General features: G+C 28.9%; 1 protein-coding gene across 1 annotated transcript; it reads right to left on the bottom strand.

The window, feature by feature from the left end:
* Window positions 1-295: 295 nt before the first annotated feature.
* Window positions 296-2,575, bottom strand: LOC111295260 (uncharacterized). The gene is made up of 5 exons (XM_022888681.2): window positions 1,939-2,575; window positions 1,758-1,834; window positions 1,591-1,627; window positions 1,362-1,485; window positions 296-1,252 (listed from the first exon to the last, which is right to left on the bottom strand). Exons 1-5 carry the CDS (start codon window positions 2,192-2,194, stop codon window positions 652-654), a joined length of 1,095 nt encoding a protein of 364 aa, XP_022744416.2. The 5' UTR covers window positions 2,195-2,575; the 3' UTR covers window positions 296-651.
* Window positions 2,576-16,103: the final 13,528 nt, after the last annotated feature.

The raw sequence follows: 16,103 nt of genomic DNA on the forward strand, positions 1-16,103 counted from the left end.
TTTCCTGATGCAAGAAGGCATTTAGAAACAATACAGCTATATGTTTAGATTGCAAGATCCAATTATATTAAAATCAAAATCTCTCAAGACCCAGACCTGTTAGATTAATATTTACAAAGATGCTAGTTAGTTTCCTTTCTATTTTCAAAGTATAGGTCCATCACAGTTCCCTGGATAATAAACTTTAAAATAATATCATATAAGCGAATCAATAGCAAGCTCTCGAATCATCTGAATTCTGTTTAAGGCCATAAGTGGATGAATGAAGCTTCCCGCGAGCTTTATATACATATAAAGAAGGTTTTCTTCTATCCCGATGGAATATCAATATGAAGGAGTTCATGCAACATTTTGTGAAAACATTATAAATATATATATATATATATAGGACACTTCTGCCCCAATTTCTTGCCCAACAAGGACATGAGAGTCTTCTTCTTTTGTCAGCAAGAATATGAAGCTGGAATTGTAGGACGTCTTTCGAGTTCTAAATTCAAATTTGATAGAGGTAGATAATGCATAAGAAACAACAGAGAATATATCATTATAAAAACAAAAGTTTATTATCAATTGGTGTAATATTGGTGCAAGAAATGAGAAAAGCCTTCCTCTAGGATAAGTACCTCAAGATCTCACTTAGAATTGTCCCATTCATATAGTCAGATCTAGAGTACTCACCCTTCTTGCACTCTCCTTTCTATGATCTCCTTTCAATCTACTAAGCTTTGAGGATGATGGTGAGTACAATGACAGAGATAACTCACTGCCAACATCGTCTTCCTTGGAACTTCTCTGGCTTTCCTCGTCCACCTGCGTTAGCCGTAGAGATAGATCCAAGTCAAGGTTGCAATCTGAACTCTTTCTTTTCATTGCCTCAAAGTCTTGTGCATTAGTTTTGTTTAAATCAGAAGGGCCACTTGTGCTGAAATTCGTTTGATCTTCTACCTTAGCTTGCGTTGGACTTACGGGGTTGAGCTCAATTTGGCCTAATCTTGGCTTGGTTTGGTACGATTCAAGATTGTGAGATGTTAAAAATTCATTCTTCACTTCATGGCTTTTCCAGCTAGGTAGTGCATTGAAAGGGGAAGCGCCCATCCTGCAAGTGTAATTGGTCCAATTGATATTGTTACTGCCAACGATCCTCTGTGTTACTGTTCCATGCAATCCTAGTCTTTGTTCATCAATGAAACTTCTGCTTGTATAAGGATTACGCATCAAGCACTCGAGGCCATTCCAGGAAGCATCTCCGTATCTTGAAAATATATTGGAATTTTGAGTAGAATTAATTCCATATTTGAAATAGACTAGTACGAACATTTAAGAAATGTAAAAGATTGAATGGTGATTGCTAATTTTGGTACCTGAAACTACTAGAACTATTGCCTTGATGATGATTATTATATCCTTGCAACATGGGAAGTACTTGGCTGAGGTTGTAAATATTTCTATCTCCACTTTCCACAAGATGCCTATGATCGCTTATGACTGTCATGTAAAGGTAACTTGAATGCATTAGGGCGACCATTGATCGAAACCCTAATATTAATTCAGTGGAAAAAGGAATTAAGATGGAGAAATTGAAGTACATACCTTGTCCTTGATCATCAATCTTCTTGCTTCTATACATCTGATGGGAAATACCGAAAGGCGAAGGAAATATTAATTATCAACAAAAATCAAATAATTTCATTATATTAATGAATATGAAATGAGAAATTATTAGCTAATTTGCAAGTTTTTATAGTCAAATTAACAACCTGTAGATGGCTCTTGACATGGGCGATGCTAAGTCCTTTTATATTCATCAGTTGAAGAACCAACTTTGGGGTAGCTCCTGTACCAAGAGAGTTCGCTAAGTTAGATGATGTTTTTTTCTTAGTTATAATTACAACCAAATTAGATCAGACCAGATATTAGTAAGGGAAGAAATGAACTCACTGTCTTGTCCACCTAATCTCTCAACTGCATGAACGAAACGAAGGTGAAGATCAGGTGTCCACCGGAGTCTTGGCATCTTGGATCTGACATAAGGCCTGACAGATGGCTTCTTCTCATTCTCTTCTACCGTGCTGTTGCTTGAGCTTCTTCCATTTCTAGGCTTACTTTCACCATCATTTTCTTCACTTTCACTCTCAGCTTGGCTTTGTTTAGATGGGCTTGGCTTTGAACATTTGATGCCGCTATTTCCCTCCATCTTTCCCAGCAAGCAGGCTTCTTCTTTCTATCGTCCAATTCTAGGAATCATAGCATAAAATAAGGGACAACATTTATATACACAGGGTTATGATTAATGAACATGGAGACTTAAAATTTAGTCATACTACTAATTTGCAGAAGCAAGGAAGTAGGGTGCAGCTTTCTTGGTGGATCAAAATAAGCTTATTTTATCTTCTTCTATGGGCAGGACAGAGAGAAAACTAGGTGAACGGAAGCACCGACCACTAAGCAAGGTTACAGATCTTTGAACAGGGCGGAGGATATGGAAAACCCCTAGATCTTGACAGGGAAGACAGACAAATTAACCTGTTTCTTCTCTCCTTCTCTCTCTCGTAATTGGGACTAGTAAACAATAATATTTACTCGTATCCTTATGTATATATTAGAAATATGTTTTATCATCCATGCCACTCAACACATTCATGCATATATATGGATGTCAAGTCATGCAATGAAGTATATATATATATATATATATATATATATATATATATATATATATATGGTATATAGACAGTGCATATATATATGGACCAACACATTATACATGTATATTCGGCTCATGTGGGTTTCTTCCAGGATTTAACTCTACTAGAAATTACTTAATTAAATTTAAAATACTAGTAGTACTAATATTTAAGAGTTTGAAAGATACATCAAATTCATTGAGTATGAAACCAGGGATGTCTTAGTAAGTTGGCATGATACCAATAAAAAAATTATAGATACCCATCTTATAATTTTAAAAAAGATTAAAAAAATTATCACTACTATTCTTTTATCAATTTTAAACTTGTTTTCACAGAATCTAAATTGAGCTCTACTTAGTTCAAAGTGGACTTTTGTTCTTATTGTTTTGTCACTTGGCTAAATGAAAGAAAGACTTTCGTGTAATTCATGGTGGCATGGTTGAAATTGTTCCCTACCCAACCTAAAAAGAAAACCCTTTATTTGTTTATATATTATTCCATGAGTATAATTCTCCCTGGAGTTGACAAATTAATAATACTTTCAAGAATTTCCCTATATATGGAATCATTTATAATAAGCTAAATGCAAAAAATTTCTCAGACTAAAATTAAGTTAAGCAGCAACAATGAAATTAAAGTTGTCATATATAATTAAATAAACGTCAAAAACAGGTGAGAAAATGTCATATATAATTAAATAAACGTCAAAAACAGGTGAGAAAATGTACTTTGTGAAACATCTTCAGCTTGCAAAAAGGTCCAACCTGATGTGAGGATTTTGAGGGGTTGGAGGATAATTAATTTAAGAAATGCACGAGCAAATAAAAGTTGAAGGAGTGAGCAGTGACACACGTTGAGGGGGCCGGTTTGACGGGTCTGATGCATGTGTGTGCTAATGTGATGCTAAGCTGTGGCTGATGCAGACCCAAACACAAAAGAAGATTATGAAATTGCCTTTCCAACGGGAATCACGGACCCTCGGCCTGGGGGAAGTGAAAGGGATCGGAGTATACTATATTTAGGGCATTCACCCTGCTTGTTTCAAAAATTAATAAAGGGTGATTGTGAAACCAAATAAAAAATAACTAAAATTTTCTTCTAAAATTAAATTTAGTTCGATGGAATCTCCTACAAATGATCACAATAAGAAATTTAAACACTTCAGTTGTATTCCTAAATCTATATATTCTTCTATCAAAAGATTACAAATACAGACTAGAGTTTCTTTTCCCTTTTTTTAATCTTTATATAGATATCTTGATTTCAAATCAAGCTTTTTCCTACATTTTTTCATGGATCATCTCCATCTATACTATATGAAAAAAAATAGTATTATTTAAATGTGGCTTCCACAATTATTGAAGAATTTAATGTACTAACAGAATCAATGGAGGAATTTAAGACAAAAAAAAAAGATGAAGAATTCCTTGGTTTATCTAACATGATTAACAAGCAATACTTATTACTAATTTGCAATATTAGAAAATTAAAGTAGGACGAATCCTGCGTATAGATAATCCAACAAAAGGGGAAAACTTTGACCAGTTTTGCCAACAAAGGTCTTGATGTGCCTAGTATTTTGGTTGTTCTACACACACACATATATATATATATATATATATGGAGATTCTTTCCTATTGAATAGGAAGAAAGCAAAGACAGCATTAATTTGTTCAAAGGCTAAGATCCATACACTATCGACCTATAAAATTTATTGCCACTTCCACTTCCAAGTCTTTGTTCATTACATATATAAGACCATCGTCCCATTACTTTAAGGATTGATCATATAAAACCATAGCAATAGTGAATGCATTAAAGATGCTGAAGATTATGAAACCTTCAAGCTTAAAGCCTCAAATCCAAGCCCCCAGCAACAGCAACAACCAACCTTCACCAAAAAAAAAAAAAAAAAACCTTTTAATTTATACAAATTAAAAGGCAAAAAGGAAAGAAGAAAAAGAATGTAAGAATGCATAAATAAGAGGCATGTAATGCTTTGAATAAGAAGGTAGATTTACCGTTTAGCCGGGAACTTTTTCATTCCTCCCACGTGTTACTGACATGGACCTATATAATACTTACTGGAATGGAGTATATAACAATCCAGGGTTCCCATCATTCACAGGGATCTTGCCAACACACAACTTTTGGGTACTCTTACTTTCCTAGAATTTTCACAACAAATTTGTTACTATCAGTCCTAAATTTTCTAGTTTTTGGAAACAATATTTAGTAAAGTAATTGTTGAATTAATACACAGGATTTCAAATGTGCATATATATATAACTAGCACAGCATATATAGAAACACAAATCTAACCCTGTGTGTAATTAATAGTTACTAGCTTCTGCATGCCCTGAGATCCCAACTATCAAATAACTATCAAATAGTTTTTTGTTTTCTTGTTGTTTAACACAATAATGGAAACAAAAATGAAAGTTTTAAAAATTGGTGGTAATAAATGAGCGACAATACTATTTGGTATTTGCAAATTAGAAAAGTGAGGGACAGTCCAAAAGAGCAAGCTGGCTTCCGTGAAGGAACTCCTAAACAACCCTAGCTGCTTGGATCCTTTTTCAGTGGTAATCTAATTTGTCAACTAGCAAGAGTCACGTGAGGTTTTTAGTTTTTACGTTTACCATGCAAATTAATCAGAAAGGAATAAAAACTTTATTATTTGGTATATATTATAGTATATAAAATCATGACCGTCGGTCTACATTGGAGTAGTAATTAATTCAACAGCTTGAGAGGGCAATTGAAAACAAATTAAGGTGTAATGTAACCTGAAAAGATTCTGTACTGCAGCGTGTAGCCTGTGAAGTCAACTCCCCGATACTATTTTTTTTTTTTTTTTTTATCTTTATTCTTCTGTGTATATATATACACATATATAGCTTAAGTTTGCATGAGGATAATAATTAAATATTAATTAAAATAGCATGGAAATTGATTAGATTGTTAAAAATGGTGAGTTTGAGAAAATTTTAAAAAATAATATTTTTAAAATTTAATAAATAATTTGATAAATTAAAAATTAAAAAAACAGTTTGCATGAGAATAAGTGAACCTATTAATGCGGATCTGTCATGGTTAGAGAATAAGGATGTCTGTCCTTTTATGGATGCCTCTAACTCCGATACTAGTAAGTAATTAATTAATTAGATTTAATATCTATGGATCCGTCTTAGTTCATGCATGACACGAATAACCATACGATCATAATCAGCTCAATCCACGCATGCCACTTGAGCTTTAAATAATAATTAAAATAGAAAAACCAATTGTTTTTTCAAGTAAGTTTCCAGGAAGCTTCTCCAATATGAGTTTCATATATACATATTCTGAGCTCATAAGTTGTTTAATTTGGTAGGTGAAGGTATTCTCTCTCAATTCTCATCTAAAACTTTAATAAATTAATGCATGGTACTAGCTAGCTAAATATAATGCCATGCAAATGTATTAAACCGAATTAATGATGATAGCTTGCTTAGAATATAATATATTATGTATATTTATATATAATGTAGTAGATAGACGTAGACTGATGTTTTGGTGCAATTAGTCATGCTGGTCATCAATCACTGCAAACTCATTGCCTCACCGGTACCGATGGGGCCTAGCTAGATGTATATAAATCTTAATTTCAGGATATTCTTTGGGCATTCACCATTGACATTTTCCCTTTTTTTTATTTGACCTTTAGGGAGGGGATATATTTTTATTAATATATTAATTTAAATTATATGTATATATATATATATATACACGCATTGATTTGAGAGAAAAGACACATATGTTTGTTTCATTAATCTCAATATATATTATATATTATATGTAACTTAATTTGTTGAATTGCGTTTTTGGTCAGCTCACTACTTAAAATTATGATTGGGTTTGAGTCATTATTTCTTATGGCAATAGCATGAAGGGACTCGTATTCATTGCTCTTTTTCTTTTCTTCCTTTTAATTAATTTATTTCTCCTTGACTTCACTACCATATTGATATATCATCATATTTGTCCCTCTCTTTTCCCATTTTTCCTTTGTTTTTTTTAATATATATGCATACCATCACTCATCGTGGATTAAAAATGGCATTAAGATATTATTAATTTCTTATAACACAATTAAGAATCCATAAAAAAAAAATATTAGTGCTGCTATTTTAGATTTTTAATTAATTTCCTTAGTCCGTTATATATGGAAAAGCATAATAAATTAATTAATCACTCTCCATGTAATTAACGTTAATATATGATATTCGCCTTTGATTTAGAAGCATCATTTAAATTAATTAATTCCAATTAATCATAATATACTAATACAATAGTCTTTGTTGGGTGTTTTGCCTTCATACAGCAAATTTCTTCACAAAAATACTTTATTGGTTATAATATATTAAAATGGCCTTTCACATCAATACGTATGCATAATTGGGAAAGCATATTGGTAAAACAAGAATATTTTATTTTAGTCAAAGGAATATAAATTGTCGCATTTATAATGTAACATCTTACCTAAACTTTTCTGCTTGTACACACCTCTACTTGTTTATATAAATATACATATAAATAAATATATATATATATATATGTATTACATTATTATTGGTCTTTGCTTTTATTACTAAAAAATTAAGAATATTTTGAAAATACTATTTTCAAATGTTTTTGTGGGTTGATGTCAAACACGAGAAACTATCGTGGTCATGAAATTAAAATTTTAGTCCACATAGAAAATCGCTTGTTATTCTAATTTAAGTTACATTAGTTTTATTTTCTTCAAAAGAAAAAACGTTTCATTAGTTTTATAAAGACCAACCACAAAAACTTTAGCTAGTAGCTTACAATATTACTGTCATCGTTCAGTTAAAGTATCTCCATTGTCCCATTAATTTAGCATTTTTTTAATCTAAAATTCCTTCCATAATATAATATATATAATTCACTAGCTCACTCTTGTTTCTTTCTTTTTTTTTTTTCAATTCTTCACAAAATAATGAAGGTCAAAATTGACTAGTTACAGCTTATAGACATCTCAATCTATTTGAGGTTCTATTTGTTGTTATTAATTAATTAAAATAAATAATAAAAAATAAAGAAAATGTTGTTGACCGTGTGAGATTATTTGATTGGACTTTAAAGTTTGAATTTAAAAGGAATCCAAACTCTTTTTTTTAGGATTTTTAGATTTGAAATCCTATAAATATATATCATAAAAAAACACATAGATAAGAGAAAGTACACACACATTAAAGCACAGAGAAAAAATACCCATGAAAGCAATCAAAAATTTGTTGGGAGATTTTTTGGTTTAAAAAGATTTTTTTTGAAAATTTTTCTAAAAAATTTTTAATTTTTGGTTGAATTTTTTGACAATATTTAAAGATCCTAGCTATTTTTCAGTGAGATTTCTAGATTTTGATGAGCTTTCCAATTTTCAGTGTCAGATTTTCAAAAATCGATGAAGCTTCCAGCAACCTTTTGGCAAATCAACCCAGATTTCAACGTAAATTTTTAAAATTCGATGAAGATTCAGTCGGAGTTCTTTAATTCTAGAGAGAGAAAGAAAGGAAAAGAAGAGGAAAAAGAGAAAGAAAAGGTAGATTTGAGGGAAAAACAAAAACTTGGGCTTTATACTATATAGAAACGATGTCATTTTGGCCTTAAAAAACCCAAGATTCACGTGTTTTTCAGCTAATGACCTAACCCGAGCACCAACCTATTCTGTGACTTGTGTTTCAGCTTAGCCGAGCCACACCTAGCCTTTAAGCCGTGTCTTTAGAGCCACCATTAGTGTTTGTAGCCAAACAGTTCCAATCGCCAAGTTGAGCCATTTTTGTTTTGGTATTTTTTATTATTTTATTATTTATTTATTTTTTAAAATGTTTTTGCATGATAAAATTTTGAAAAAAATATAAAAATATATAAAAAAATAAAATAAGATATTTTTTTGAGAATAAATAATAATTATCCAATGATGAGATTCTTAAAAATTTTAAATGATAAATTTTTTAAGAAATCTTTAGGTGAGAAATTTTTTTCTAAATTTATCATAAACGGTGAAATAATTTAAATTAAATTTCAATAATAATAATTAATATTTATTTTCAATTAAAAATAATAAAAAATTTAATAAAAACTCTGAAATTAAATACTAATTATCCAATGATGAAATTATTAAAAATTTCAAATGGTAAATTCTCTAAGAAATCTCTAAGTGAGAAATTTCTCTAAATTTATCCCAAATAGTAAAATAATTTATATGAAATTTCAATAAAAGTAATTGTATTTTTTCCAAATAAAAAAATTTTTGGTTGAAAATATTTGATAATTATCCAATGATGAAAATCTTAAAATTTTCAAGTAGTAAATTTCCTAAGAAATCTCTATGTGAGAAATTTCTTTAAATTTATCCCAAATGTTAGAAGAATTTAAATAAAACTTCAAAAAATAATTGTTATATTATTTTATTTCCAAAAGATTAAGAAACTAACAAAAGTTTTTTCTAAATAGATCCAAATTGAGGAAAATTTAGAAATAAAACTTATAAAAAGAAAATTTCTAAATAGACCAAAATAGTGAAAAATTTAGAAATAAAACTTATAAAAAATTTTTTTCTAAATTGGCCCAAATGCTGAAAAATTAAGAAATAAAACTTGTAAAATAAAAAATAAATTTCAAGAATGAAATTTTTAGTAATCATAAATATATGATTATCTAAGAAATTTTTTGGTACGAAAATATTTTTAATTTGACCAAAATGGTAGAATGATCATATATATTTTTAATAAAAAAATCAAAATAAAATAATGATTAAATCTTTTTTTAACAATTGAGCTTTTTCAAGAAAACAAATTGGATTTTTGAATACTTTTGAGGTGAAAAAATATTTTTTAAAAATTCTATCAGATTGATAAAGAAATCTTAAAAATTATTTTCAATATTTAAACATTAAAATTTAAGACCATTAGAATCAAGACTTTAGGATAATTTAAAATAAAATAGTACCATCATTTGGATGGGCATGTAAGGGTGCTATAACTTTCTCTATATGTAATCAAACTCTCGAACTCTATTCTAATTAGTAGATCAGAACCTATTCTTTTAAGGACCTTTAGTCAAGCTCAGGAGTTTCTTAAAATGATAGATTCATTAAGTGGCCAATCATATCTAGTTAAAAAAGATTGGTGGTGACTTCTTATCTTAAATCTAGCTATAGATTTATGGATCTATATGTTATGATTGTTTGATGACTCCACTAGGGATAAGTTAAAGAGTCAAGCCATAACAATTTTAAATTTATCCTATTATTTGAACTAATAGTTTTAAAGTGTAATGAATATGTTATTTATTTACTAACATCTTTCTTTTTTTGTCTCTCATTTGATTTATAGGGTTTGAAAACTTATTTGTTCTTTCATACATATTATCACATGTATTTGCATTACATGAGTTCTATATCTGGGCTCTGTCTTATTTAAGAGAGAGTAAAGTACTTACATTCTCGTGAGATGATAATCTTCGTAATGGCTAACAAAACACTCACATTCAAATTAAATCTTTTTCATTGGTAACCTGTGATGGGTAAAGATTGAAATGCCTTACTAGTCTGTGATGGACAAGAATGTAAGAAATAATTTGGGAACCTTTAATGGTTAAAGTCACCTAACCATGTATGTAGACACTTAATTTGATCCAGGCCCGGATCAATTAGGCTTGGTCCAAATGGGTAAGCACATTTGTTTATTTTTATTTTTATTTTTTATCTATTTATAAATATATATATCTTTATTATTATTTATCTATTAATTTTTTTATTTATCTATTAATATATATACATTTTTATTATTTATTATTATATTTTTTTATTATTTATCTATTAATGTATTTTTTTTATATTTATCTATTAATATTTTTATATTTATCTATTATTATTATTGTTATCATTTTTTTTTATTGGTTGGTTTATCTAGTCTTAATTTTGATTCTTGGTTCTAGAAGAGAGGTTCTGTCATGAATTAGGGGATTGAAAGAGTTTGGATTGGATTCAAAGAATGAATCCTAATCCTATAAGAAATTAGGATTGATCAGAAACTTTTCTGATCAATTCCTATAAATAGGTACTGGAACAAACACATAAGGACACACAAAGAGAAAACAGAAGCTAAAAATGGTTATGGTATGTTCGAACAGCTTTAGGAATTTATGAGAATTTTTTTAGAGTTTTTGAAGTTTTTTTCTGGAAAATTTCTGGAAATTTTTCTGAATTCGATGAAATTTTTCGGCGATATTCAAGTTTGCCGACGAGATTCTGGCCAATTTTGAACTTTTCGACAAGTTACCCAATTTTCAGCATAACTTCCTAAAAATTGATCAACTTTTCGGTAACTTTTCGAATAGAAATCCAAATTTTGGCAATAATTTTTAGAATTCGATTAAATATCAATCGGTGTTCTTGAGAGATTAGAGAAAGAATAAGAGAAAAAGAGGAGAAGAGAGAGAGAGAATGAAGCAGTCTGTTGAAAAATAGAGGTTTGAGCATTTTATAATGTCATAAAACGACGTCGTTTTGGCATTAGTAAACTCACAGGATCCACGCGTTTTGTCAAGATCCGACCCGACCCGATCATGACCCCAAGTCACATTTTTGAGTCACTTTTTCTGTCTTGAGTTGAGCCGTTTCCTGACGGAGCCGTTCCAAAAGTTTTTTTTCTTATTTATTTATTTATTTATTATTATTATTATTATTATTGATTAGATTAGAATTATTTAGTATTTCTTATCTTATTTTATTTTTTATTTTTATCTTTATTTTTATTTTTATTTTTATTTTTATTTTATTTTTTTGATTTTCTTTAAATAAAATTCTAAAAAAATATTTTTGAAGAGAAGTTGAAAGTATCAATTTTTCTTGAAAATAAGTTTTCTAAAAAAATATTTTTTAGTAGAAGTTAAAAGTATCAATTTTCCTTGAAAATAAGTTTTCTAAAAAATATTTTCGAGAAAAAGTTGAAAGTATCAATTTTCTTTGGAAATAATTTTCTAAAAAAAGTTTTTTTTTAAGAAAAGTTGAATGTATCAATTTTTCTTGTACAAAAGCAATGAGTTTTTGAAGAGAGAAAGATTTATATCTAAAGCTGAATTATTTTTTTCATTTTTATTTCTTGAATTTTCTTTAATGATAAATAATCCAATGATAGAGCCTCTGCAAATGAAATAGTAATCTCCTTGTATACTCTTGAGGTGAAAACTTTTTTTTAATTTTCTGCTAAAAGTATTAGAGTTAATTGAGAATAATTTCAATAATTAATTACTTGGTAAAATTTTAAAGCTTATTGGATAACACAAAATTAAGCTGGTACCATCTTTCGATGGGCGTTGTGAGGGTGCTATAACATTCATCACATGTAACCGTACTCTCGAATCCTATTCTGGTTAGTAGACTTGAGCCTATTCTTTTAGGAACTCTTAGGCTTAGGTGTTCCTTAAAAGGATAGATTCCTTAGGTAACCAATGCACTTAGATAAAAAAAAGATTGGTGGTGACTCCTTTAAGCCAATGTCTAGTGATAGATTCTCAAATCTATATGTTATGACAGTTTGGTGACTCTGCTGGAGATGTCTGAGAGTCAGGCCAGTAAATAAATTTGTGTTATCCAAAAGCCTAATAAAATTGAACCTTTTGTATATATATTTTTTATTCATTCATGTTTATTTACTTTATTAATTATGTCATTCATATGCATATGCATAACATGAGTTCTTGAGGTAACAAAATTTTTTTAAGAATTTTTTCAAATTAATGAAGAAATCTAAAAAATTATTTTCAATATCTAAGCATTAAAATTTAAAACCATTAGAATCAAAGCCTTAAGATAATTTAAAATAAAATGGTATCATCATTTAGATGGACATGTGAGGGTATTATAATATTTTTCATATGTAATCGAACTCTCAAATTATATTTTGATTATTATACTAGAACCTATTTTTTTAAAGACTTTTAGTCAAGCTTAGGAGCTTCTTAAAAAAATAATTTTATTAGGTGATCAATCACACTTAATTAAAAAAGATTGGTAACTACTCTTTCTATTAAATCTAATTATAGATTTATGGATTTATATGTTATGACATAGTTTTTTTAATACCTAAATATAATATATTAATCACTTAATATTTGTATATAAGAAATTAATAAGAATAAGTATTTAGAAAAATTCAAACAATAATACTAATATTATTCCATATATATTTATATAAATTATGAGGAGGAATTCATATACATTCGTATAAATTTTATATTATTTTTTATTATTGGATGAAAATTAAATCAATAATAAAATTGAATTAAAATAATATTTTTAATCTTACCATTTTCATTTAAAAAATAAAAAAATATAAAACTTAAACCGATAAAAGTGAAACTTTTCTCATATAAGTAAATATCAATAATACCCTCCTATATGTACAGTCTGCCTAGGTGCACATATAGGTTCAAGGAAACAAAGTGTTTTTTTTTTTTTTTTTTTTTTTCATTTTTTAATTGGTCGGCAAATTAAGAAGGAAGTCCGTATTACAGTCAATTATTTTTCTCCTTCGAGATAAAACATTTTTCATATACTATCCCATTTCTTATTCTCTTTTTCTTAGTATTATTTTTTCAAGGCAAATATAATATAAGATAATATTTAAAATACAAGATTATGATATAATAGAATAAAATGACATTTGAAAAATAATTTTTTTTTATTTTAAAAGAATTGAATCATCTTGAGAGGATGATAATATTTTTTATAATCTTATTCCTTTCAATTAAACTCTAAATCAAATATATTATAAAATGATTATCATATTATCATATCTATTATTTTATACACCAAATATGACTTATAAAGACTATCCTAATCCATCACAAGGTTGAAAACAAAATTTATTTCAGTTTGTGGATGCTAATGCTACAGTGCTATTTTGGTCCCCTTGAGACCATGACCATCTACGCGTTGTCATAATGCATTGGATGTGCCTTAAAACAAATAATAATTATACATTTGGCTTATCAAATGTATGGCCCCGAGGGGGAAATTCTTTTCTTGACCTCATTCTCTCTTTCTCTCTCTCAATATATATGATCAGTAAACAAATATGAAGGGGATGAGAAAGAGAATATGGTGTAAGTAAGTCCTTGATTATTTCATATCAAAGATATTGGTACATCTTTGCATGCGAAAGCTGCTTTAAATTAGGTTTTAAGGGAAGATATTTATATATCCAACCGCTTGTTAAATAAAGTATTACTTTTGAGCTGATTTTATATGTTTTTTTTCCTCCTCCTCTCCTTAATCGTATGCGTAGAATCTCGTGTTTTATTTTTGAATAATCATATATAATTTGACGTCCCAACCTTTCACTCTCGTGAGTCTTCTTTATTACATTAATTAATATTATTATGTTTTTCTCATGGTCAAGAAGGGCAGCACAAGAAAAAAAATAAGGGATTGGATCATAATTAAAGAAACATATATACGGGTGTAGAACGAGTCTTTGCAATTTGAAATGGGAAAGATATTTGACCCTTTTTAAGTGTAGGACACCTAAAATTTTACATTGATGGCATATTAGGTAGAGCTTCCAAAAGACAACATGTGCTACCTTGTGCTGAAAATTTGGCCACATCAATATAATTTATCTTTGACTCCATAGAACAATCATGAGAATCGTATAATATATAATATATATAATATATATATGCAATAATGTTAAATTTGATTGAATTAATGTAAGTTTTTAAGTTCAATTCTAATTGATCAATAAATTCATTATATATATATATATATGCAATAGATTCCACTAAAGTTACAAAGTTGTCAAATGTTAATTATGTACGTATCCGCCTCCTGGAAATAAGAGGCATCCAAATACAACTAATTTCCAATACTTTTTATTATTTTTTAAGAACAATTATTTGGAATTACCTCTTATTTTTATAACCCAAGATTCAACAATAATGTTCCATAGGTTTAAAATTTTTTTCACTTTTCCCCTCAAATTGTTTTAAAAATATTGGTTACAAAAGTATTTATTCTTAAAAATTTTTACTTCTAAAGTCTAAATCATAATTTGGGTCTAGAGTCAAAGGTTCAAACTATGTAATAGTTATATACATACGCTAGCAATTTTGCGTACCAAATATTAAAAAAAAATTCCAGACTAATAATATTATAATTAAAGTTGTCTAAATTGTAAGAAGGAAAGAGGAATAAGAGGATAATGTGAAACAAAAGAAAAAAGAAACAAGAGAGAATTGGGAGGAAGGAAATTAGATGGCTTCAATTAAGCTCCCTTCTAACAAAATAGAGAAATAGATAGATGGATTGCAAATGGCTAATGAACCAGTTAGGCCACCTTTGCATCCACAACTTCTAGGACTTTTCGAAATGAAAATTGGCTGGCGGAGTTCAAATTTAATTAAGTGGGCTAGCGGACCTTAAAGGCCCAACTCTTGATTGATTTTCATTTTCCTTCTTGGAGTTACTTTGAAGGCTTTCAGCTGCTTATAAATTCCTGAAAACTTTGTTCTTAGGTAATTTCTCTGAGAATTTCAATTATATTAAAAAAAATATATATATTGTTAATCTTTTTGTTTCCATTCTACGGATTTTCCATTTATTTTCTATTTGGTTGAAATCGCTCCTTTATCTCCCGGCACACCTTCTTATTTCACATTTAAGAATATATATTGTGGATATAGAATATAAACTCTACGATTCACATAATAAACTAGCAATGTCATGTAGTAAAAATTTATTGTAATAAACTTGTACGATCCGTGCTGGACGTGATCTAAAAACATAGTTTAACCTAGCTAAAACTAGTTTTCTTTCCTCGTGCTTAATTGCTCAAGGTGACTGATAAAGAGCCAGAAATTTCTTATAAAAATGCATGGCATATACAGATGTCGACAGAGAATGTGTATCCCCAAAAGGCGAATTCCTGGCCCCTTATTTTGGTTTTTATTCTGATTTCTGAACACCTTATTGACCCATCTTTAGTTGTCCTACATGGAATTCGACCAATTGAATATCAGTTTTACTTTCACCTTTGCTATTTATAATTCAGAATGAATATACGTGCAATGATTCTGGCAGCTTTAATTAATACTTGTTATTAATAATTTCTTTGACAGAAATCCCATCCATATATAGCAACGCCCGCAGGCATGGCCTTGAAAACCAACCTTTTAATTTACATACATAGTATATTAAAGGTTACACGAAATTAAGCTGCATATAAATCATTTACTCACTTGTACAGTCTTCAAGTTCTTGGACCAGCTGAAATAATAAACTAAATGATCAACAATTCCCGAGTGTAAAGCTACTAATTTCCTGCATAGGCCTGCACGTTATTA

The sequence above is a fragment of the Durio zibethinus genome, chromosome 14 (genome assembly GCF_047325235.1).
Source record: "Durio zibethinus cultivar Kanyao isolate XHJ-2024 chromosome 14, ASM4732523v1, whole genome shotgun sequence".
NCBI classification, from domain to species: Eukaryota; Viridiplantae; Streptophyta; class Magnoliopsida; order Malvales; family Malvaceae; genus Durio; species Durio zibethinus.